The 22,449-nt window shown below is 50.5% G+C and overlaps 2 protein-coding genes across 3 annotated transcripts in view; one reads left to right on the forward strand and one right to left on the reverse strand.

Annotated features, from left to right (window-relative positions):
• Nucleotides 1-3,955, forward strand: part of ADAM19 (ADAM metallopeptidase domain 19) — an 89,050-nt gene extending 85,095 nt beyond the window's left edge. For both annotated transcript variants that reach the window (XM_059062929.2, XM_067032006.1), the window contains one exon: nucleotides 350-3,955. In XM_059062929.2, coding sequence (XP_058918912.1) covers nucleotides 350-403 — 54 coding nt within the window. In that variant the 3' untranslated portion in view covers nucleotides 404-3,955. The remainder of the gene's footprint in view (nucleotides 1-349) is intronic.
• Nucleotides 3,956-4,491: 536 nt separating this feature from the next.
• On the reverse strand, nucleotides 4,492-19,069 carry NIPAL4 (NIPA like domain containing 4). The gene is made up of 6 exons (XM_059062943.2): nucleotides 18,767-19,069; nucleotides 15,318-15,557; nucleotides 12,021-12,077; nucleotides 10,842-10,932; nucleotides 8,441-8,601; nucleotides 4,492-6,925 (listed from the first exon to the last, which is right to left on the reverse strand). Exons 1-6 carry the CDS (start codon nucleotides 19,017-19,019, stop codon nucleotides 6,297-6,299), a joined length of 1,431 nt encoding a protein of 476 aa, XP_058918926.1. The 5' UTR covers nucleotides 19,020-19,069; the 3' UTR covers nucleotides 4,492-6,296.
• Between the last annotated feature and the right edge of the window lie 3,380 nt (nucleotides 19,070-22,449).

The raw sequence follows: 22,449 nt of genomic DNA on the forward strand, positions 1-22,449 counted from the left end.
CGGATGTATTCTTAGTCCTGGGAGTTGGGGCAGAGGGGAGCAGGTGAGGAAGCTGGCTCACTGCCTTGTGTTCCTACGAGGCCCTGGGAACTCTGCAGACTGAGCTGCAGCTTTGCTGGGAGGGAGGAGGGGGATGGCTTGTCAGCTGGGGGTTGGGGGCTGCCACCATGCCTCTCACTGCAGAATTGATGGTCTGGACGAGCAGACATGTGCACAGACTTCTGTGGAAACCCTTCTTCTCAGGTGACAGTCTGCCACTCCTGTCCACCTGTCACAAGCCAGAGGACAGCTCCCCACTGATCCCACGGAGCTGATGTCTCTCTCGCTCTGTCTCTTTTTTTCCCCGCAGTTTCCTGAATACAGGTCACAGAGGGCTGTGGGGATGGTTAGCTCGAAAATCTAGACCCGTCTAAAGGGGCTTCTCCCTTTCTGTGAGGACTCTGAACACCGCAGAGGAGCTGTGGCCACGGAATCTGGAGGAAGCATGCCTGGCCCCCTCCGAGCTCCTCCTCCCCCGCTCCCCTCCTCCTGGAACCACTGCATCTCTGAAAAATCTCCTCCTTGACTCAGTGCCTCCTCGGCTTCCTCAGAGGCCTAGAGTGCCTATTGTCAACGGCATCCAAGTGTTGTTTTGTGCAATATTCAGCCCCAGGTAGGGAGGGCAGGGCGGAAGAGGTTTGAATGGCTGCTTGTCCCCCATCCGCCCTTCAGCTGGCCCCTCGCCCCAGAGGTGCCGGTCGAGCTGGTGCAGGCTGTCCGAGCTGGCGAGCCCAGCTGGGAAAAGTCTGTTTAGTCCTTGAGGCCAGGACTCAGCTTGGAGAAGCCATCCATCCACTTCCTATGGAGGAGGGTACGCATGAGAGCTTTCCTTTGCTTCCATCTTCCTCAGAGGTCCCAGGCTGGACAGAGGCTGGGCACTTACTGTCCCTTTTAGCTTTACTGATCGGGAGGGCTCACTCCAGCCAGGGCTTGGTTGAGGTCACAGCTCCCGGCTCTGTGGCCATATGTGAACACGTCAAGTTCCCTCCTCACACTGCCTCCCCCGCCCCGCCAAAGCCCCCGCATCCCCTTACTCCCAAGGGTCACTCTGACTCAGACAGGTACTATTTGTAGGCAGTGTAGACAGCAGGGGGAGCACAGCCTCGGCCTCCTCTCTGAGCCGTCAAGCCAAAGGTTTCGACTCCGCTCGCCATTGTTCTTGCGCGCTCCTTGTTTTCTCTTCTGCATTTTCCAAGTGCCTCACGCTTTTGATTTCTCCTTCCCCACTGGGACCCGCCTAACGTGTGGTGCTGTTGAGAGTGAATCCCTGGCAGTCCCGACTTCCTGGGACTTGGTGCTGTGACCTGCAAGTCAGGCTCCTGCCTGCGGGTTGGCCACGGGATCTCCTATGTTGGTTCTCAAGAGTGTTGACCCGGGTGGACTCAGACCATGGCTGTGGGGGGTCGTAGCTTTACTTCCCGTGGTGTGTGGTGACCTCAGCAGAGTGTGGGTCTTCCTTTTACTCCCTGACCTGAATCTGAGTGAGGTCCTCAGGGACAGTGGAGTGTGCGGGGAGGAGAGCGGACATCCTGGGAGCCCCAGCCTGTCCCCAGAGCTGGTCACTGGCTTGAGGCAGGACCGTTGTCTTCTGAGCAGAGAGCAGACCTGTCTGTAGAGATCCCTAGAGAAGCAGCAGCCAGCGGCCTTGACAGAGCAGAGTCTGCGCTGGGACCAGCCAGACATTTTCTCCTCCTCTTCCTTGTGTTCTTTCCTCTGGTCCTGTCCTCCCCGCAGCAGGGAACGGGGGCTGTGCGGTGCTCTGCTAGCCGGGAGGATTTTCAGAGAGCCACCGGAGATGTTCTCTGGGACGGTCTCCCACCCCAGAAAGGTGCTGGGCAGCTTGGGGCCTCCCCGCCTCCTGCAGTGAACAGACGTTTGCTCTTGAAAACCTCAGTGCAAGGAAGAGGCTTGAGTTTTCACTCCCAACCACTACCCTGGGGCCCCCTTATCGTTCTCTGTATACAATAGGTGCTCACTAGATATTCTTGGGTTTGTAGACAAGTGGGAGATTCAGGCTGTGCACCTGCGGGGGACACTTGGGATAGATTTAGAAAGAGCTCAGGAAAATGAAGTTCTCTTCCCTCAGGTAGTGAGGTAGTTGTGATATTGGTGATGTTCACACCCCTGTCTCGCCGACGGGGGCCCTGGTTGCTCCCCACAGCCGATGTCCACCATCCTTGATGCCTGATGACGTCAGGGGACGGCCTTCCATTTAAGTATGCTATTCGAGATGCCCCAGGCCTCAAGGCCGGACCCCAGAAAATTAACGGTGAAAACACCTCCCCACCGAAATCACCCTTAAAGTCAACCCCCTGCCTCACTGACATTCCTGTGGCATGTCCAGCTTTTCTCCCCAACGTCAGGAGGTTGAAGGCTCTGAAGTGAAAATGCCCCAGCCACTGTGGCTGCATGAGCCTTTCGAACCTGAAATCCACCCTCCCTGGAACCATACCGGAAAGAGACCTGGGTTGTTGCTTTCTGGTTTGTTTCCATTTTTGTTTTCCATTATTTTAATACCACCTCCATCCCATAAACATTGTACTGTGAACTGGAAAATGGTTGAGTTTTCTAAATTTGATAAGACTTTCGGCAGCCGGTTCTACTTACCGTTTGACTCCTGGCTGTGTTCTGGCAGGCCGGCGGGGAGGCTGCCCAGGAGCAAGCCTGGCTGTCATAGCCCGTTTTTCCCCTCCTGTGTCCATGTGCTGCTTTGAGGTGACGAAAACCAATATGGACTTAGGGAAAGAGGCACTTTATTCGCAAGGATTACTGCCAAGACTGGGGAAGGGAGTGTTGCGATAGGCGCAGGGGGCAATTGCATTAGGAGAGCTGAGCGGCTACAAGATCTATGAGCATCCCACAGCTCAGAAGGAAGGGGCCTTTTATAGGAAGGAGTGAGCATGGCTGGAAAGAACCATATTCAGGGACCATCTCTGTGGTCAGCCTTTGGGGGTGGGGCTGTATGCTGGCTCTGGCCACGGGTGAGTCCATGCTCAGGGTCTGGTGGGGAGGAGGGGAGCCTAACTGAGGCTTGGTGGAGTGACTTAACCAGCCTTCTGTTCAGATGGAGACTATGTAAATCTTTTTAGAAGCTAACTTAGCCTCCTGCTAGTTTTTCAACCCTAGGTGTGTTTTCCTTAAGAGCCCAGGAGGCATCTCTGAAATGTAAACCTCAAGGGACCTCGAGGGGGATTGCACCCTCTCTCCCTGTCTCAGTGGGAGTTTAAGCCCAGGCACCGGGCTCCAGTGGTAACTGCCTGCTTGCCGTGGGTTCTTTTTAGCCTTACTGACTTCTCCCTGTAAAAGAAAAGCTCCTTTCTGCGCCAGCTCTGAGAGGCTCGCAGATCTTAGTGTCTCACTGTAGACCTTACAGTACTATCGTAGCCCCATCCCCCTGTGGCCACGGCCCCTCGCCATCTCTTGCAATCATCCTTTTGAACAGAGCCTCCCCTTACCTATGTCAGGATTTGTTCTTACTTGGCCGAGGGTATGGAAGACTTGTGCGTTTTAAATTGGGGACCAGTTCTAAAGTCAGTGATTGCGTTAAATGTGTACGTAACAGCTCTGCTGGACAGCCAAGAAAGTCAAGAGTATGCCAGCTGGAAAGGTGCTCCACCCATCCTTAGGGAACCGTGCAAAGGAGAGGTTCTGCAGAATCCAAGCCAAGTGCCCCCGAAGTCACCCTTCCGTGCATCCCCTCTTACCATCCACTGTGTGTATGTACGTGTGTGTCTGGGATCCAGGGCAATGTGAATTTTCTTTTTATTTGGGAGATTGTTCACAGAAAACAGATCCTCTTTTCTCTTGTCCACCTATTAATTGTTTACAATATTTGTATATCTATGCAAAATACTTGAATGGGCTGTGGTGCCTTTTTTCCTTGTTTGTATTTAATTAAATTGTCATTTGAAATGTCTGGTTTGGCAACTCTTTTTCATTTGTTTGTTTTAATGTTGCACTGGCCAGCCTGGATAGGATCCATCACCGAGGACTCCTCAGAAGAGTTCCTACAGAGACCATCTGTCCAGCCTGTGAGGCCACCACGGAAGACCTTGAGCCATAGAAAAGCCCTGGGTTTTCCCATGACCAGTCGAGGGAGCTGTCTTTGCACCTGGACACAGGCCAGTCTAGTTTTAATAGGTCTGGGGTCACTCAAGGCACGAATGATACAGATCTACCTTGAGGATTTGTGAGAGCTGAAAAGTATTCACGTGGAGCTCTTAACACTGTGGTGGGCTTCTCGTAAGGGCTCAGGCATAAACAAGGGATGGGTGTCTTCCACTGACGCTATTCCCCCAACAGCCTTTCCTTCTCTAGTGAAGGCGTGGCTGTAGAAGGCACTGGAGGGACTTCCTTGGCAGCCAGAACTCTCCAGAGATTGGGGACTGGCCCCCCGGCACTAGAGGAAGCCGTCTAATTGTTCCGTGTCCAAGGAAAGCCAAGATGTAAGTATCAAGTAAACACACTCAGAGGTCTTTATTCCTGACCCTGAAGACCACGCTCTCAGGGCCTTCAGATTACAGTCATTCTCAAGATCCAACATGTTGCACTGATTTTAGTTACAGAGAGAAATCCACATTCATTAAAAACTGTGGCTTTGAGGCTGGCGGTGCAGGAGGGCAGTCTGTTCCTTGGAGCTTCAAGGCCAGCAACAGTTTGGCCTGGGCTTGGCTATGCTTAGGGCACAGGACGTAAACACAGGCATGGATGTGGAGTTACACAGGGGAGGCTCTGCACCAGCTAGGGGGCTGAGGGCCAGGTCTTCCTTCTTTACAGAGATACTGGCTCCCTTACCTCCCTGTCAATGGTCCTCATATCAACTCTCACATTCTTGCTGCTGGAGAGAAGACTGGAAGGTAGGGGATATTATCTCTCTCTCCAGCTGCTCTTGTTTTTTGACTGCCTCTGGTCAAATGTGAGGGGACCAAAGGCAGTCCCCAAAGCAGGTGGTGGTGGAGCAGTTGTGACACACTGCTTCCCAGTGTGGGCAGCTCATCAGTGGAGCTGGGGACTTGGTGGCGATCTGGTCAACAGCCAGATTGCACGCCGTGCCGAGCTTACACCCCCGACTTGGTCACTGAAGTTCAAAGCTGATCCTACTGGCCAAGCCTCTAAGGCTTCAGCCCAGAAGTTACTCAGAGGGGACTTCCCTGGAGGTCCAGTGGTTCAGACTCTGCACTTCCACTTCAGGGGGTGCGGGTTCAATCCCTGGTCAGGGAACTAAGATCCCACATGCCGCATGGTGTGTCCAAAAGAAAAGTTACCCAGAGCCTTTTCCACCTGGGTTCTTGGTTCGCCACCAGAGTAAACACAAAAGTTAGCCCTGGTTTCCAGAGAGCCTGTGTCTGCTTTCCTGACTGCCCCTCACTCTTCTCCCCATCTCCCCAAATCATATTTGGGTTTACTCCTTGAGGAAAAGGAAAGTGCGTTGTGATCGACAACCAGGCTACTTTTAAGAGCAGTGCAATCGCCGTTCTCTTTGGAGAGTGAGGCAAAATGAAACACTGGGCTTGGCCAGCAGAGCTTGGCTGGGAAGCACCTTTTGTGGTTGTTGTGTTGTTTTGAGTTCTTAGATAACTGCCTGAATGTCTCCATGACTGACTCCTTAGGATGTATCTAGAGAGGGAAGGGTGGGGAAGGGGTGGGGTGGATGGAAACAGATGCTGACCTCCAGGCTGGCTGCTCCGGGAATGGGGCTGGTGGAAGTGTTTCCCTGAGACGTCAGGTGGCTTTCACAGTACGCAGGTCAGCTGAGGTCTTGCCTCTGTCTCCGAAGATGAGATGGCAAATGGAACAAGACATTTTACAATAATTGTGTGTCTGTTGGTTCTGGATGGGAGGCATGGCGAGTTGCTCTCTGGGCCTCGGAGGGCCAGCTGCTCTTTAGTCTTGGGCTCAGGAACGGTGAATCAGTCTCGGGAGGAGAACCAGTGTGAAGGATTTCCTGATGACCAACATTTCAGGGAAGTTCTTGGCTTGTGCTACATTCAATGGATCAAATCCTGTCTATCTTCTTCCCAACAACACAGAGATGGCACCGAGGAAACAAGTAGGACGGGAGATCCAGGGGACCTGCTGGCACCAATGTGAAGTAGGGTAGGGATTCTTCTCTCAGAAACAGCGGTGAGGTATAAATGAATGTCTCAAGAAAAGAGAGCCCACTGGTAAGAGTTGTGTTGAAAATAAGCAGGTGGCTCTGAAATTGAGCAGTCAGGCTGTACCACAGGGCTCACCCTCTCCCTGATGTATTCCAAGCTTTACGAATGGATTATAAACACGTTGGGCTTCTCTTCTGGTGATGGGGTGCTGGAGAGTTCTATATTGTCCACAAGAACCTTCTTGTCTTCGAGTCTAACGTTGCTGGGCTCTGGGGCGAGAGGGGGGGTTGGGTTTTTGTGCACGTGGGGCAGGCTGGTCTGGCTGATATCCAGGTCTTTGAAAGCGTGAAGCATGAACACACCCAGGATGATGGTGACAAAGCCAGAGAGGGTGCCCACAATGTCCACAGCCGACATGCTGTACCACTCCTTGAAGAGGACGATGGAGGAGGTCACCACCATCGAGGTGAAGAACACGTAGTAGATGGGGAACACCAGGGAGGTATTAAAGATGTCCAGCGCCTTGTTGAGGAAATTGACCTGAGTGCTGAGCGAAAGCGCCAGCACGAGGGACAGGATGTAGGGGAGAGGGTGCTGCACAACTGGCAGCCCCTGGAAGAAGTTCTTAATGGTGATGCCCAGACCCTTGACGGCGGACACGGAGAAGGCCCCGATCACAGAGCAGATGACGATGTAGATGAGGATATTCCTTTGTCCATAACGTGGGGCGATGACAAAGATGAGGATGAGGCAGGACACCAGCAGAAGCACAGCAAACACGAGGTACCCTTTGTGGGGGATGGAGACAGGTAACCTGACCTGGGAGGATGCCAGTAGCCTCTAGAGCCCCCCACCCATGGCAATGGGATGTCTCATTAAGAACCTAGGCTTGGGGGCTTCCCTGGTGGCGCAGTGGTTGGGAGTCTGCCTGCCAATGCAGGGGACACGGGTTCGAGCCCTAGTCTGGGAAGATCCCACATGCCGTGGAGCAACTAAGCCCGTGAGCCACAACTACGGAGCCTGCGCGTCTGGAGCCTGTGCTCCGCAACAAGAGAGGCCGCGATGGTGAGAGACCCGCGCACAGTGATGAAGAGTGGCCCCTGCTCGCCGCAACTGGAGAAAGCCCTTGCACAGAAACGAAGACCCAACACAGCCAAAAATAAATAATTTTTTTTTTTAAAGGAAAAAAAAAAAGAACCTAGGCTTGGGACTTCCCTGGCGGTCCAGTGGTTAGCACTCCGTGCTTCCAACGCCGGGGGTGCTGGTTTGATCCTGGTCAGGGAACTAAGATCCCACATGCCACCTGATGTGGCCAAAAAAATTGAAAAAAAAGAACGTGGGCTCTGGAGTCAAACATGGGTCGCAGTTGCAGCAACACAACTTTTAAATAACTTGTACAAGTTATTAGTCAAATCCCCAAGACCTCAGTTTCCTCTGTGTAAAATAGGATTAATATTAGGACCTTCCTCATAGGAGCTTTTTTGTAGGATTAAATTAATACACGCAATTGACGGAATGCCACCCCTCCCATTTACATGTTGAGTCCTAATCCCTAATGTGACGGTATTCCGAGGTGACGTCTTTGGGAGGTGATTCAGGAATGAGGGTAGAGCCCTCAGGAAGGGAATACTGCCCTTATAAAACGGACTCCAGGGCTTCCCTGGTGGCGCAGTGGTTGAGAGTCCGCCTGCCAATGCAGGGGACACGGGTTCGTGCCCCGGTCCGGGAAGATCCCACGTGCCGCGGAGCGGCTGGGCCCGTGAGCCGTGGCCGCTGGGCCTGTGCGTCCGGAGCCTGTGCTCCGCAGCGGGAGAGGCCACAACGGTGAGAGGCCCGCGTACCACAAAAAAAAATAAAAAATAAAAAAAAATAAAAGGGACTCCAGAGAGCTCCTTTGCCCTCTACACCAGATGAGGACACAGCGAGAAGCTGGCCATCTATGAACAAAATCTACTGGGCCTTGATCCAGGACTTGATCGTGACCCCCAGAACTGTGAAACATAAATGTCTGTTGTTTATAAGCCACCCGGTCTATGATATTCTGTTAAAACAACCTGAACTAAGGCAATGCAAACAAAGCATTTAGAACAGTACCTGGCACATAACAAATACATAATAACAGCATCCATACCTATCAGACTGGGATCCTGTAAGCTAGCCTCAGTACCAGCCCATCAACTTTCCTCCCTGAGCTTGCTTCCTCCTCCTCCACATGGCAGCACCTGAGATGGCCAGAACCCAGTCAGACCTTTAACATGGTTCACACCCAGTGCTTTCCTGCTCACTGGGAGCCTGGAGCCTACCTGTGTCTTTCATCTTGGCAGCCATCTCCATGATGGTGGTGATCTTCTCTTCCTCGGGGGCGTGTATCACCATCACGGTGCTGCCGGCCACGCAGATCACACAGCCCAGCTTCCCCAGCAGGTTCAGACTCTCTCCCAGGAAATATGAGGCAAGGATGGCACTGCATGTGAAAGTGGAGAAAGGGATTACAGCAGCCAGCCCGGTCCCAGCGTCCTGGAGAAAAGTGAGGGCTGAGCAAGGGCTCACTACTCTCACACGTGGAAGCTTTTCTAGACCCCTAGGAAATGTGTGAAATAGAAACTCATTTGGGGGAGGGTTACAGTGTGGGCTGGAGGAATCGACAACATACATGTGAATTTCTTTCATTTTAGAGACTGACAATATCCCCAAAGAGAAGAGTTGGAAGAGCCCTTCAAAGCACTCATGTCTAACTTCCTACCCAATAAGCACATCTTCTCTTAACATTGCAAACAGAAGGCTTTCAGCCTTGGCTTGTATACCTCTGGTGGCAAGCAGCTCCCCCCTTCACAAGGCAAATGAATCCATTGTAGGTTCATTCTGTTATTAACCTAAAATTTGGTAGTTTCTACTCATCCCATATCTATTCCTTGAGCCATACAAAACAAATCCATTCCTTCTTCCATTTGCATATGCCAATATAAACAACCACAGTGACACTTGGGCACACTTTACTTACTAGATATTGTGCTAAGAACTTCCCATTTATTATCTCACTAACATCTTGCAACTCTGAGAAGTAAAATATACTTATGTCCTTTCTATAGATGAGAAAACTGAGTCCCATAGAAGCTTAAATGATGGCAAGCTCATACAACTGGTAAGAGATGAGCCAGGATTTGAACTCAAGTTCTGGCTAATTATAAAGCCTATGGTTTTCCCTCTACACCTCACTGAGAAGAATTCTCCTGACTTCCTTGAGTCTTTTCTGGACAAAACACCTCCAGTTCCTTGCTGTTCCTTGGTGATGTGACTTTCATTCCCGTCACATCTCCAAATGAGCCAGCAAAGATGAAGGAAGAAGGGTGGTGAGACAAGACTGGTATAATCTCTAGGGCATGCTTCTGTTTCTTTAAACAGGTGGCATTAGTTTAGGGCAAAAATCTGTTGGCTGACCTAAGGTAACCCAATGAGCCTCATGAGTCCTGCTTAAAGGTATCAGGAAAGAGGGGACTGATGTCTAACCTCCTTTGAATGTCTCCCATCTCTCCTCTAAAACTCCCCAAAACATTTTACCCACAATGCCTGTTCACCAGCCCCCGGTAGCATTAGCAAAGGCAGAGGTCACACGGTGGAGGATCCCCTGCTGCTCCCAACTTCCTGGGATGGGAATCTGTAAACTAATCAGATATGCGATACTGGTGTCACAGCTACATCAGCCAACCCTGCCATGTGAGTCACGGCTCTATCTGGTTTTTGGCTGCATAAATCCTGCAAAATTGTCATCAAGCTGGTAAAGCAAAGCAGGAAATTACAGGTACTGGGTGTGGTGGCCTAGGGACTTACCAGGGCTCCAAGGTTAGGGTGACGATCAGAGCCAGCTTCACATGGGGCTCAGGACCCCCACAGAGGAACTGTGTTTGTAGCTTGGGAGGAACCGGGGCAATGGGAAGCACACACGTTTAACAGCAGCTATCTTTAATACCATCAAACATTTTCCAGGCAATGGGGCCTAGTGGTTAAGCACCCAGACTCTGAAATGAGACTGCCTGGGAGGGAATCCTGGCCCAGCCTCCTGGGACCTGGGTGACCTCGGCCAAGATGCTTAACCTCTCTTGGCCTCAGGTCTCCCCTCCTTTCTAATTAGTAGGGATGCTGTGAGGATTAAATGAGTGAATACATTTAGAACATTTAGCACAGAGTAAACCCTCAATATATGTTAGCTGTGGATATTCTTCAGTGCCAGTTCTGTACTATGCACTTTCGTTGTATCGTCTCATTTAGTCCTGAAATCAATGCCTTCAGGCAGGTATTATGAAAACTCCCACTTAACAGATGGGAAATTGAGGCTTAGAGTAGTAGTTAAGTGACCTGCCATGTAACTACAAAGTGGCAGAGAGGTGGTTAGAACCCAGGGAGGGTTAATCTAGGACTTGTACTTTCAACGTGTGTGCTTCTCCTATTGGGGCGCCAAAACACTGACATGAGACATTCAGCCTGGTGGCGGGGGAAGCCCTTCCACCTGGTTTGGGCTTGGCCTGCCCCTTCACTGCCCAGGCAGCAAACAATCCAAGGGTGCGGAGCTCTGAACAGCACACCGCCTCTTTCTGGAAGCTGGGACTGACCCAGGTCCCTGACTGCAAGTAGCAATTGACCCCATGTGCAGTTCCGGACATCAACAAACTGAAAATAGGAAGAGACAGCAAGAGAGGTGACAACAACCTTATGAGGATACTCAGCGCTCCCAGTGGTGTGACGACTGTCGCAGGAGCAAACGCATAGGCCCCAAAGTTGGCAACTTCTCCGGCAGCCACTAGGGAATTAAGGGGGAAGAGAGGTCACAGTGGCTCTGATGCGCCATCTCCAGCCCAAATGAATCTGGGTGGAGACGGCTTCATTCAGCATTCAGCCATTCACAGAATCCCAGACCAGCATTCCTTAAAATCCCAATCCCTATGCTCTCTCCCTGCAGAATCTGATCTAAAGGTCAGGCCCAGATGATCCTGACCAAATCCTCCCATGTTAAAGATAGGGAGGTGGCCTGGAGTCCCGGGTCACATGGTGCCTCCTGGTTCTTGAGGTCCCTTGGCTTCTAGCCTAGGCACGGTTAAGTGTATCTCAGGGACTGCCAATGATTGGTCTGTATCCTTAAGGTAAGCTCTAGAAAGTGTTAATTATCAAATAAAGACACAGCTACAGTTATTGATTCTCCAGGTACCAAATGGTCCGTGAAGCCGTCTTTCCCAGAGGAGTTACGGATAGTCTAGATTGACAGGCAGACAGGTTAGAAAGTCAGACATTCCCAAAGGGCCTACTTCTCCCCATATGAGCTTCCAGTTCACAGATCCTGCAAGTGCCTCTTCTGTCTCCCTGCTCGTAGGGAATGACCTGGGTCTGGCTAATTTTCCATCCCAAAGAATTAGGGTTTGAAAGCCAGAGGGTGGGTGGAAAGGAATGTGTGAATGTGAAAATGAGGGCAAACCTTAGGTGGCAGACCAGCCATGTTCTAAGTGAGCCAACAATTGCCTGTGAAATGGGGCAGCTGACTTAGGAGTCCCAAGCTGTGCCCTGCAGGAGTCCAGAAGACTCCAGCGGGCAGTCATAGCTCCCTGAATTTAAAGGGAAGTTGAGAAATTACACCTTTATCACTACCAGCTCTGTACAAACCTCTCTGGGGACAGATGCTTTACGGATGAAAGACTGACTTTGGATGGAGAAAGTGACCTGAGATGCAGGTAAAATGTTCTACCTGCAAAGACTGTTTGGATTCTCCCCCTAGAAATCTGGGCCTTGGATTCATATTTTGCACAATCGAGACAGAAATGCCCCATCCACCCCTCCTTTCATCTCTGCCTCTGTCATCAATAGGGCACTACCCTTAGTAGCAAAGAACCCACTTACTGGTGAGAAATCCAGCCCACCACATTGCATCCTTCAGGTAGCCGTAGCCTCCGTCCACTGTAGAAAGGAATGGGCATGAAGTTAGAGGTTGGCCATACTTTCTCAGGACCTTTCCTTCTCTACCTTCACTCGCCAGTCTCTAAGGGTTCAGTATATATGTCAGCTGTCGTGAGTCCTCCAGGCTTGCTTTGGGGCCTTGCCCTGGGTGAGTTCATCCCTTCCAAAGTTTTAAATTCCATCCAGATACCCTATTGCATATATGCACCCTGATCCTTTCTTCTTAGCCCTGACGTATATCCAGTTGCTTACTTGACAACTCTTGGGTCTCGCACAGGCATCTCAAACTCTGTCCTAAATGGAACTCTTGAGTTTTAAATGTTCCCTACCCACCAAATGAAGCTCAGTAAGCGGCACCTCCGCGTACCTAGTTGCTTAAGCCAGAAACCAGGGAATCACACCTGATCCTCCCACTACTCCACCTTCTGCATCCATTCCGTCCTGCTGGTTCAGTCTCCAAAATGCATTTCACGTGTGTCCACTCCACTGCCACCACCCAACTCCCAGGCACTATCACCTCTGGTCTGGGTTGAGGCAACCGCCTCCTAGGACTCCTCTGGTTCTTCTCTTGTCCCTTTATAATCCATTCCTTTTCACAGTAGCCAGGAGTCTTCTAAGAATTATGTCACTCCTCAGCTTCTAGCTGGCCAGTGGCTTCGAAATGCTCTTAGGATAAAGACCAGAATCCCTAACAAGCCTGTTCAGTGTTGACCCTGCTCGCTTCTCCAAAGGCATCTCCTGCCACGCTTCCTACTGCAGTCTAGCTGCTCAGGCTGTCTTTGAGTTCTTCAAAAATGATGAACTCTTTTTGGCCTTAAGGCCTTTGCATGTGCTTTTCCGTGTTTGGAATAGTCTTCTTAACAATATTTGCCTATATCTACACTTATTCTACAGGTCTCTGCTTGAATGTTGCTTCCACTAAAATGCCCTCCCTGGTCCCCTTATCTTTATTGTTTCCTCTTGGGATTCTCTCTCGTCACACTCAGTTCTTCTCCTTAATGACATGTGTCATTTATAATTTGAATTGATCTATTTATTTTCTGAAATTTCCCCCACTAACATGGAAGCTCCATGTAGCCAAGAACTGTGTCTGCTTTGTTCACATGATGGACTCAGAGCCTGGCACATGGTCAATACTCAGTATTAGTGATGTGGATGAGGAGGAGGATGATTAGGGTGGGTTTTAGACAGTTTCGTGAAAATCCCAAACTTGTATGTTGCCTTTTGTGAATGCCCATTTTTCTAAGATGGTCTTTAACTCTCATCAGGTTCCGCAAGCAGTCAGAATCGCCCATAAAAGTCAAGTGCTCTGAGAGCATTTTACTCTGAGTTGAAATCTCAGAAGATATTGAAAGAGCAGACTGGAGAAAAAATTGATTCCAGGGAAGCTGCCTTTCTGAATGGTCAATGATACTTGCTCTGCTCTCTCCTGAGTGGAAGCAGCTATTTTTCTGACACTCTGGGAGGTCTCTGGCCTTTCAAACCCTTGTCCAGAAGACGAGATAGAGCAGCAACGACCACTGATCCTGACTTCATGCCCACACCTCACAGCTCTCCATTTTAGAGCACACCCGGCTCTAGTCCTGGGTATCCAACTGTCTGTCAGGCTCTCCCACTTAGATCACAGTAAAACTAACACTAGTGCTTACTCCATGCTAAGCATCTTTCTAAACATACTACATATCTTCACAACAAGATATAGCTGGAACTATTCCTATCCCCATTTTTTCAGATGAGGAAACTGAGGCAGAAAAACTATTTTTCTTGCCCAGGATCATATCACCTGGAATTGAGGAGCTAGAATTGGAACACAAATAGTCTGCTTCCAAAGCTCAGTGTCCCATAGAACATTAAACTGAACACGTCCAAACCTGAACACACCATCTTCCTATAAACCTGCTCCTCCTGCTTTCTTTGTCTCAGAAAATAGCACCATCATCTCCCCAGTTGCTCAAAGCAGAGAGCTCTGAGTCACCTTGACTCATTTTTTCATCCTCCCCTTGGGGCCAGGCAACACCAAACCCAAACCCAGTAAGTCCTACCTTCAAAATCTATCTCTGGACTTCACCACTTGTCTCCATTCCTACTGCAATTTCCTGGCCCAAGTTCTGCTGTTCTTCTCCCCAAATTGGTCTCCCACCCTCCAGTCTTGTCCCCAATCCACTCTGCACCCAGCAACCAGAGATCTTTTCAAATCGGAAATCGAACTATGTCACTCCCCTGCCTAAAACCTTTGTCACTTACAATTACACTCAAACTCTGGAGCCCAGTTTACAAGACCTTTCATGAGCTGGCCCTCACCCCATCTCTTACCCCTCCATGCTCTAGCCATCCTGAGACAGTTTCAGCTTCTAATATCACTCATGCTCTCTCACCCCTGGGCCTTTGCACATGCTGTTCTTTCTGCCTGGAATACTACTTCTTTTTCTTTTCCCCTCACCTAGTTATCTCCACATCATGTAGGTCTCAGCTTCTAAGTCAACTCTTACAGAAAACCTCCCCTACCCCCCAAGCCTGGCTTTACCTGCCCCTCCAAAATATTGCCATAACATTCTGCATTTTCCCCATGATAACATTTAACATGCTACAGAACAATTGTTTATCGACTTGCCTGTCTCTCCCACTCAACTCAATGCCCCACAAGGGCACTGTGTCCCCAGGTCTAGCACGGCACCTGGCACACAGCTGGTACACAATGAATGATGATTAAATGAACAAATTTTTTAACATAGGATTCCTTTTCTCAACAATTGTTTCATGGATACACGTCTTACTTTTCAAACAAGCAAATCCCTGTGGACAGAGACTCAGTAATTCTTTTGTAGCCTATAAAGGAGCTCAGACTGAGAGTACGTGAGGATGCACCAGTGTCTGACATTGTTCTGGGCAAAGGTATTATATTCCCATTTTGTAGGGGAATTGTGACTTGCCTATGATGACACAACTGGTAAGAAATAAAACCAGGACTAGACCTGGGGTTTCTGATTCTTGGCTCTGAGACTCTTCCCTGTCTTCACCCCAATGAACTGATCATGTAGTTCTCAGGAACTACTGGATTATAAAGGAAGGTCTCCTGTTGTTGGTGGATCAGCCTCCCAACGGGACTGACAGTGAGCCTTTTGTGCCCATCTAGGACAGGTTCTCAAACCACTACAGTGGACCCCGTGAAGGGAGGTTCACAGGGCTGGCCGAGGGCTCGCCACCCAGCACCCCATCCACCCCCGCCCCCCAGGAGCCTACCAGCCCGCGTGGCACCGGAGGCCACCAGTCGCTGGAGGCCCTTCTTCTTGAGGATGACGCTGCTGCCGATGAGGAAGCTGGCCAGGATGGCCAGCCCCAGGCCGACGTAGAAGCTGTAGTTCTGCCTGAACCTCTCCTGCCAGCTGTTGGAGATGACATTGATGGGCACCTTGGGGCTGAGGCCACTGACGATCTGGCACAGGACTTGCTGGGAGGAGCAGTACAGGCTGATCAGGGAACCTGGGGAAGGACCATGGTGAGAGTCACGCTGGGGACATCTGCATGCAAGCTAGGGACTTTATCTCCGTGAACTCATCAAGTGCCTCCAATCACGTGTCAGATAAGTGCTGTCTTTGATTCCCGTTTCATAGATAATGGAAATGGAGGCCATGAGAGGTCAGGAACCTTGCCTAAGAACACAGGCTGTCTGACTCCAGAACTCAAGCACCTCACCACGAAGCTAGACTGATGCCCCCGCCGCCCCACCACCACCACACAGGGTCCCCACAGCTCTCAGGCCTCATCGAATCCAACCTCCCGGCCTCCACAGGAATCCCCTCCCAGCCTCTGGGCACATGGGCCTCCAACAGCTCAGGATCACACAGGGATTCTCCCCTCCCAGAGGCCTCTTCACTTACATATCCCTAACTGCAGCCACAGTGCAGAGTCCTGACAGGTAACAGGAGGGAGTGAGGCTGGAGTCCACAGCCCCTCCTAGGCCTGAAGGTGATGAAATACGAGCATCCTTGTTTGTCAGAACCGACCATCCGGAGGCCTTACTTCGAAGACCTCTGGTGCTTGTGGTCAGGGCTGAGGCCTCCTTCAGGCGTCAGAGGGATCAGTGTCCCTGCCACCCCATGCGGGATCAGTCTTTAGCTCTCCTTCCAAGTCCTAGAGTCCATGAGAGTCAATCAGTTCTCATGCCCTTGAGCCAGCACACCCTTGTTGGCTCTTCTGGCACAAATACCAAGGACAACAGGACAAACTTGGGCGTGAGGGGCAGACCCTCAGTCAGAAGAACTAAGCTGCCCAAGTTCAAGGAAACAGTACAAAGCACAGGCAAAAATCCTCTGGTACTCCCAGGGCCCAGCACCCTGGGGCTTCTCAGGAGCACCCCTATCATGGAAACAGCAGTGGTCATGTCCAGGGTTTTAGCTGAAGAAACTGGGGCCCCGAGAAGCTTGGTAACCTGCCTAAGGCTACACTGGTGGTAAGTGGTGAAGCCAGAATTGCTTCCCTAGCCCATATAATGCCGAAGTTCATGCTCTCAGTCACCCCCGCCCCCCGCCACCCCCACCCCACACACAGAGCAGGTGGCAAGGGGGATGGGGTGTCGTTTAGCCTCTTGAAGGTTACCTTAAAACACGAGCTCCCTGCTAACATTTAAAAATCAGGAGATTTCCCATGAAAGTCCAGCTTCAGGGCTGCCTTTGCTTAGTCTGCTGGGCACACGGTCCCATAGACAACAGTAAGCTGAGGTTCAGCAGTGGTTTCGCCCCTAGACAGGATGTGCTCTTTGCGATTCCTCTGAGTCCACAGCCGGCTCCCTTCAGTCATTTTTGTTATGTGCTCGGCCCCTATAAGTATCTGAGTTTGTGACCTTTGGTGGTAGAAGGTCTTTTTCAAACTGTGGGTCACAAAGACCCAGGCTCGTGGGCCAAGGATGTAGGCCCGGGCCAGGCACTTCTTCTTGAACCAAGCTAGATCTCTAGGCCTGCACTAGAAGGGCCCAAAGTCCAAAAGGTCAGGCAGCTTTAGCTTTGGCATATCTAGAGCACAGAGTGGCATTTTGGTGTAACAAAGTTAAGGGCACTGTTGACCTTTCTTTTATGGCACAGAAGCATGGAACAGCAGAGCTGGAAGAGCCCTTAGAAGGCATCCTGTCTAACCCTCTTTCTTTTCAGCTGGGGAAACTGAGGCCCTGAGTTGGGGAAGGATTTGCTTGAGTCTCATAAAAGCCTGGTGGCAGAGCTGGGTCTGGAACCCACCAGGAGACGCCCATGTGTCTTCTGCAGTGGGAAACCTCTCTTTCCAACACCTGTGTCACAATCCAGAGAAGATGAGACAAGAAACCCTCTGGGTCCCTAATCAAACTTGTTCTGACTGCTCACTCCTGTTCCTCAGTTAGGGCAAGAGTCAAATCCTGGGAGTTCCCTGAGTTCAGGAAAAGAGCCAGAACCTGGGAGGATGTGGGCCAAGGAGGGCGACTCCCAACAGGAAGGCCAAGCCCATTTCCACCCCCTTCCCCCGCCCTCCTGAAGGTTCATCTCCAGCAGGTGGAGCCAAAGGGTGGGCTTGGCTCTTTGGGGGAGGCCTGAGGCATGCAAGGGGCACAGTGCCCTCCATCAAGTCAAGTCCTCCCACAGGGGTAAAAAGAAAAGGAGAGAGGGCTGATGGCCAAAGGAAATCCAGTTCTGAGGAGGGTACTCATCCTGACAAATGGGTGTTGGGCCAGATGATTCCTGCTTCTCTTCCAGAATATGCTAAGACTGGGGAACATGTTTTTCCCCAGGGGAAGACGAGGCTGAAAATGGACTGCATCGTTGTTCACAAAACCAAGGCCAGCCAACACCCAACACGCCTGCTTTGAAAGCTTCACTGGAGAAGAGAAGTTAGAAAAACAGGGATGTCCCACAGGCTGCATACCAAGACCAGGTAGGAAAATGGAGAAATACCAAGAAAGGAGATGAGCACAGGACAGGTTTTAGAATCCAAGAGCCCTGGTTCTATATTCCGTTTCCCCACTGTATTACCTTGAGCAAGTTAATCAGACTTTTCAGAGCCTCATTTTCCCTACTTCCAGAATGGTGACAGTAAGGTAATAATATCTACCTGCCATCTAGAGTTGTGTTAAGGATTAACTGGGATAATGCAGGTTAAGAGCCTAGTCCACTACACAGGTTCATAATAATAACTTGAGCATAAAGCCCAGAATCTTTCCTTATCCTTTCCTGGGTTATTACAAGGATAATCTTTCCTTATCCTTTCCTTTCCTTATATCTTTCCTTATTCTTTCCCTCCTTTTCCTAAAAGGGGGATGTGGGTTTGGGGGTGGTGAGTCTCTGTGCCCTCTACCCTGTCTTTGGTGAGCCCCAGGGGGACAGACCTGGGCAGGTACTAAAATCTGAAGCAACTATACATAAAAGACACCCCCCCACACACACACATCTCTTGGTAGACCGACTCCAATCAATAAATCCCGCCTCCTCCCTCCCACGCACGTCCCCCTTTCTCCCATTCCCCCCTCAGCTACCCAGCTCCAAAGAGGGGGAAAGGCAGCCAGAGCCCTGCTCCTTCCCAAGACGGGCCTGAGAACTGGGTGGGGGACGACGCATGCGGACGCCCTCCCCCGTTTCGGTCCCCCTGGCAGGAGAGGACGCAGACGAAAGGAGCAGCAGGGAGCGAAGGCGAAACGCAGAGCGCACGGGGTCCCCGCTGGCCTCACGCACCATTCTCGCAGCTGGCGTTGCTGGCCGGCAGCTCCATGGGGCGGACGGTGCCCCGGCTCCCCGGCTCCGGAGCAGGTGGCTGAGATTTGTCCCCCGCGTGGCCGGCGTGCGAGGAGCAGCCGGGGTCGGACCCGGGGGTGGGGAGAATGACGCGCCCCAGAGGGGGAGGGCCCCCGGGGAGGAGCCGCCGGGCCTCTCGGGCAACTCCGTGGGTCTGGGGCCCTATGCTTGAGTTGCCCGCGGAGGGGCGCATGCCCTCCGGGGGCGCGGAGGCTGCCCGGCTCCCGGAGAGGGCGTCACCACCTCGCCCCAGGCAGGAGGCGAGGGGGCGGCTCCCCGAGCACCGCCTCTCCTCGAGATGCCGGACTGGCACCCAGGCAGTTGATGGGCTCCAGGGAGGCTGGAGAGGGGGCAATTTTCTGGCTGAGGTAGAAGTGGGAACTAAAAGGGGGAACTGCTGCCAGTTGGGGCTCTCTCGGGCCATGGGCATCCAGGACACTGGGTTTTTTCCTTCCTGCCTGCCTTCCTGGCTTCCTACCTCCCTGCCTTATTTATTCATTTAACGTAGGTCTGATCTGCACTGGGGCACTAATATGCAACAGGCACATAGTAGGTGCTCAATAAAGGGCGATAAATATATGTGGAATGAATGGGTGATACAAGCTTGGTAAATTGAATGAAAGAAGGAAATGAAGTAATCGGAGACCAAAATGAATCAAACATATTCCCTGTACCCCAAGAACCTTATATATTATTAATAGGGGAAACAAAATGGGATCAGCTATCTAGAGACTGGTGTTTTCCAAATCACCATCAAAAAGAAAAATGGTGGTGATGGAAAGTATATTTGTTACTGTGGGTGCTAGTAAAAAAAGTTCGAGAAACACTGAGCTGGACCTTAAAAACACTTGTGTATTGCTTGCTATAGGCCAGGCACAGCTGTTAGTGCTGAAAAATCCCAGTTCATTTAATCCTCATGACAAACTTACTTGTAGCTTTATGATTTATAGAAAGGAAACTGAGGCACAGAGTGATCTAGTGACTTGCCCCGGGGTCCTAGCTAGGAAGCAGAAGAGCCAAGATGAAATGCATGCTCCCAGCAGCCACACCAAGCCTGGCATTTTAGGCTGAAATAACTCGTGCTCCCAAGTAGTGAGGACTGCCAAGAAAGTAGTGGTGGGTGCTGATAGGTCACTGGCCTTCTGGAGGAAGTAGCCTTTAAAAGTAGTTATTTACTGAGTCTTCACTCCAGGACAGATACTGTACTAAAGGCTTACAGGCATTATCTCATTTAAGCCTTCTGTGAGGCAGCTGCTAATCTCCATGGTACAGATGAGGGAAAACAGTATTAAAATTTTTTTGATTATGAAGTAATTTTGAATTTACAGAAGAGTTACAAAAATATTTCACAGAGTTCCCATATACCTGTCACCAGCTTCCCCTAATAACATTTTGCATAGGAATAGAAAAAGCCATATTTTAAATACTGATAATAAACTACCCCCGCCCCATCCCCACAAGGTCCCATAGCCAATAACTGAGGGCAGCAGGAGTAAACAGAGCTGCTATGTCCTCACCCTGTTTCCCAAGCCACCACCCTCCACCCTCTGCTGGTGGCCTTCTAGCTGGGCCTCAAAGGGAGGGTCCTCGCAGCATGTGGCTTCCCTTAACTTGCTGGATGACTTTAAAAAGTCACCTTCTCTCCAGAAGGATCAGTTTCCTTATCTGTCAAATAAGATAGCCTTTCCTGCTCCTTTCTCTCTCTCTCTCTCTCTCTCTCTCTCTCTCTCTCTCTCTCTCTCTCTCTCTCTCTCTCTCTCTGTGTGTGTGTGTGTGTGTGTGTGTGTGTGTGTGTGTGTGTGTGTCTGTGAACCACCATGGGGTCCAGGGCGGGGTGGGTAGGGCAGAGTTTCGAAAGGAAAGGGAAGCCACAGGTCTTGCCCACATACCAGATCCAAGTTTATGTATCTTTACCCCTAACACCCAGGCCTGTCCCTAACCTTGGAGGGATGTGGCACCAGAGTTCAAATGGAGGTGAATACTTCCAAGACCAGCATGAGTACTTCCAAGACACAAAGGAGCCAGAAACTGGAGACTGGCCCTACTGGGAAATGATACTTCATTAGACAAAAAATGAATGTATCCATGCCACCTGGGAGGGAGGACTTTACAAGGAATTTAGTTTGTCTTTTCTCTTACCTAAGCATTTCTGCTGCTCAGATCCCACTTGTGCTATGAAAGAGTGTCCATCTCTGAGGCTGGCCAAGGTACAACCCTCAAACTCTCACTGCATTCAAACTCCATCGCTTTTGTTCCAAGGACATAGGACGAGAGAGATGGAGTGCTGTGCTTTGGCCTGGGCCTTTTAAGTCACAAGAGAAGATGTTTGGTTACAGTTGCCTTGTGCCAGAGATGGGCCTGGATCTTGGGAGACTTTAATACATTAATTGTGTATGTGTTTGTGATCTGTGGAGCTGCTAAAGTTCAGGGTAGGGGGCAGGGGCCTCCTTGCCCAGGTTAAGGACAATACTGAGTTCACCCTGGGCTTTGAGACAGGACTTTTCAGAGTTAGGTGGGTTTCATGTTTCAGGGCAGTGGGCTGAGGTGGAGAGAACTGGAATCTGTTGGAGGGCATTCTATTCTATACCTTCTCTGGGCCTCAGCGTCCCCATTTGTTCTAGGAGGGGGTGGGGCCTCCCCAGAGCATCCCAAGCATCGCGGGAGTGCAGACATAAAGGGCCCCATTGAACTGCAGGCTCCTCGGCTGCTGTCCTGACAAAGCCCTTTTCTCCCTGAATCACAAAAGCCCTGTCAGGTAGGTAGCGGGGCCTGCAGCATTGTCTCCCCAGAAAAGAACAACAGGGTTCACTGTCCACCCCAGGCTCAGTCTCCCAGGGGAGGGTGGATAGCTTTGGAAGAGTCTAACTAGCCAGAGACAGATGGGTTCTGTCCTTAGCCAGCCAGGGACGGGTGAACCAGCCACATCTCATTTGGTCACTTATTTAGGGATGAGCAGGAAAACAAATTGACCAAAACCCAAATTCCTAAAAATTTGGCTTTTAAGTGCATGCCCCAACGTTTTATGCCATAGAGCTGCACTGTCCAATATGGTAGCCACCAGCTCCATGTGGCTACTGAAAACTTGGAAAGTGGCGAATCTGAACTGGGCTGTATCTGTAAAATAGGCACTTAAAACATTGGGGGCCAGATAATCCTCTGTGGGGGGCTTTCCTGTGCACTGTAGGATGTTTAGCATCATCCCTGGTCTCTGCCCTCTAGATGCCAATAGTACACACATATCTCTACCTGCCATCCTCTAACCCTCTTGGTTGTGATAACCAAAAACATCCCAGACAACTGCCCAAATCACCCCAGATCACGAATCATCGAGATTTCAAAACTTAATAAGAAAAAAGCTGTAAAATATCTCATTAAATAATTTTCTAGTATTGATTACATGTTGACATGATTATTTCTTGCATACACTGCGTTAAGTAAAATATATTATTAAAATTAATTTTCTCTGCTTTCTTTTTACTTTTTATAAAGTGGCTGCTGAACAACTTACAACTATATATATATATAGACTGTGGCTCACATTCTATTTCTACTGGACAGTGCTCTTACAGAGGAAGAGACTGAGGGCCAGAGAGGGAAGATGACCAGAGGCGGGTCACAGAGCA

Source organism: Kogia breviceps, chromosome 4, assembly GCF_026419965.1.
Source record: "Kogia breviceps isolate mKogBre1 chromosome 4, mKogBre1 haplotype 1, whole genome shotgun sequence".
NCBI lineage: Eukaryota > Metazoa > Chordata > Mammalia > Artiodactyla > Physeteridae > Kogia > Kogia breviceps.

Bases quoted from the DNA above. Each gene is read 5' to 3' on its own strand.
- NIPAL4 (XM_059062943.2), bottom strand. From the start codon at position 19,019: ATGCGCCCCTCCGCGGGCAACTCAAGCATAGGGCCCCAGACCCACGGA. The intron at 10,933-12,020 runs GTAAGTGGGTTC...TTAATTCCCTAG, and splicing joins GTGGGCTGGATTTCTCACCA to TGGCTGCCGGAGAAGTTGCC. The intron at 8,602-10,841 runs GTTGTTGTCACC...TTTCACATGCAG, and splicing joins GCGCTGAGTATCCTCATAAG to TGCCATCCTTGCCTCATATT.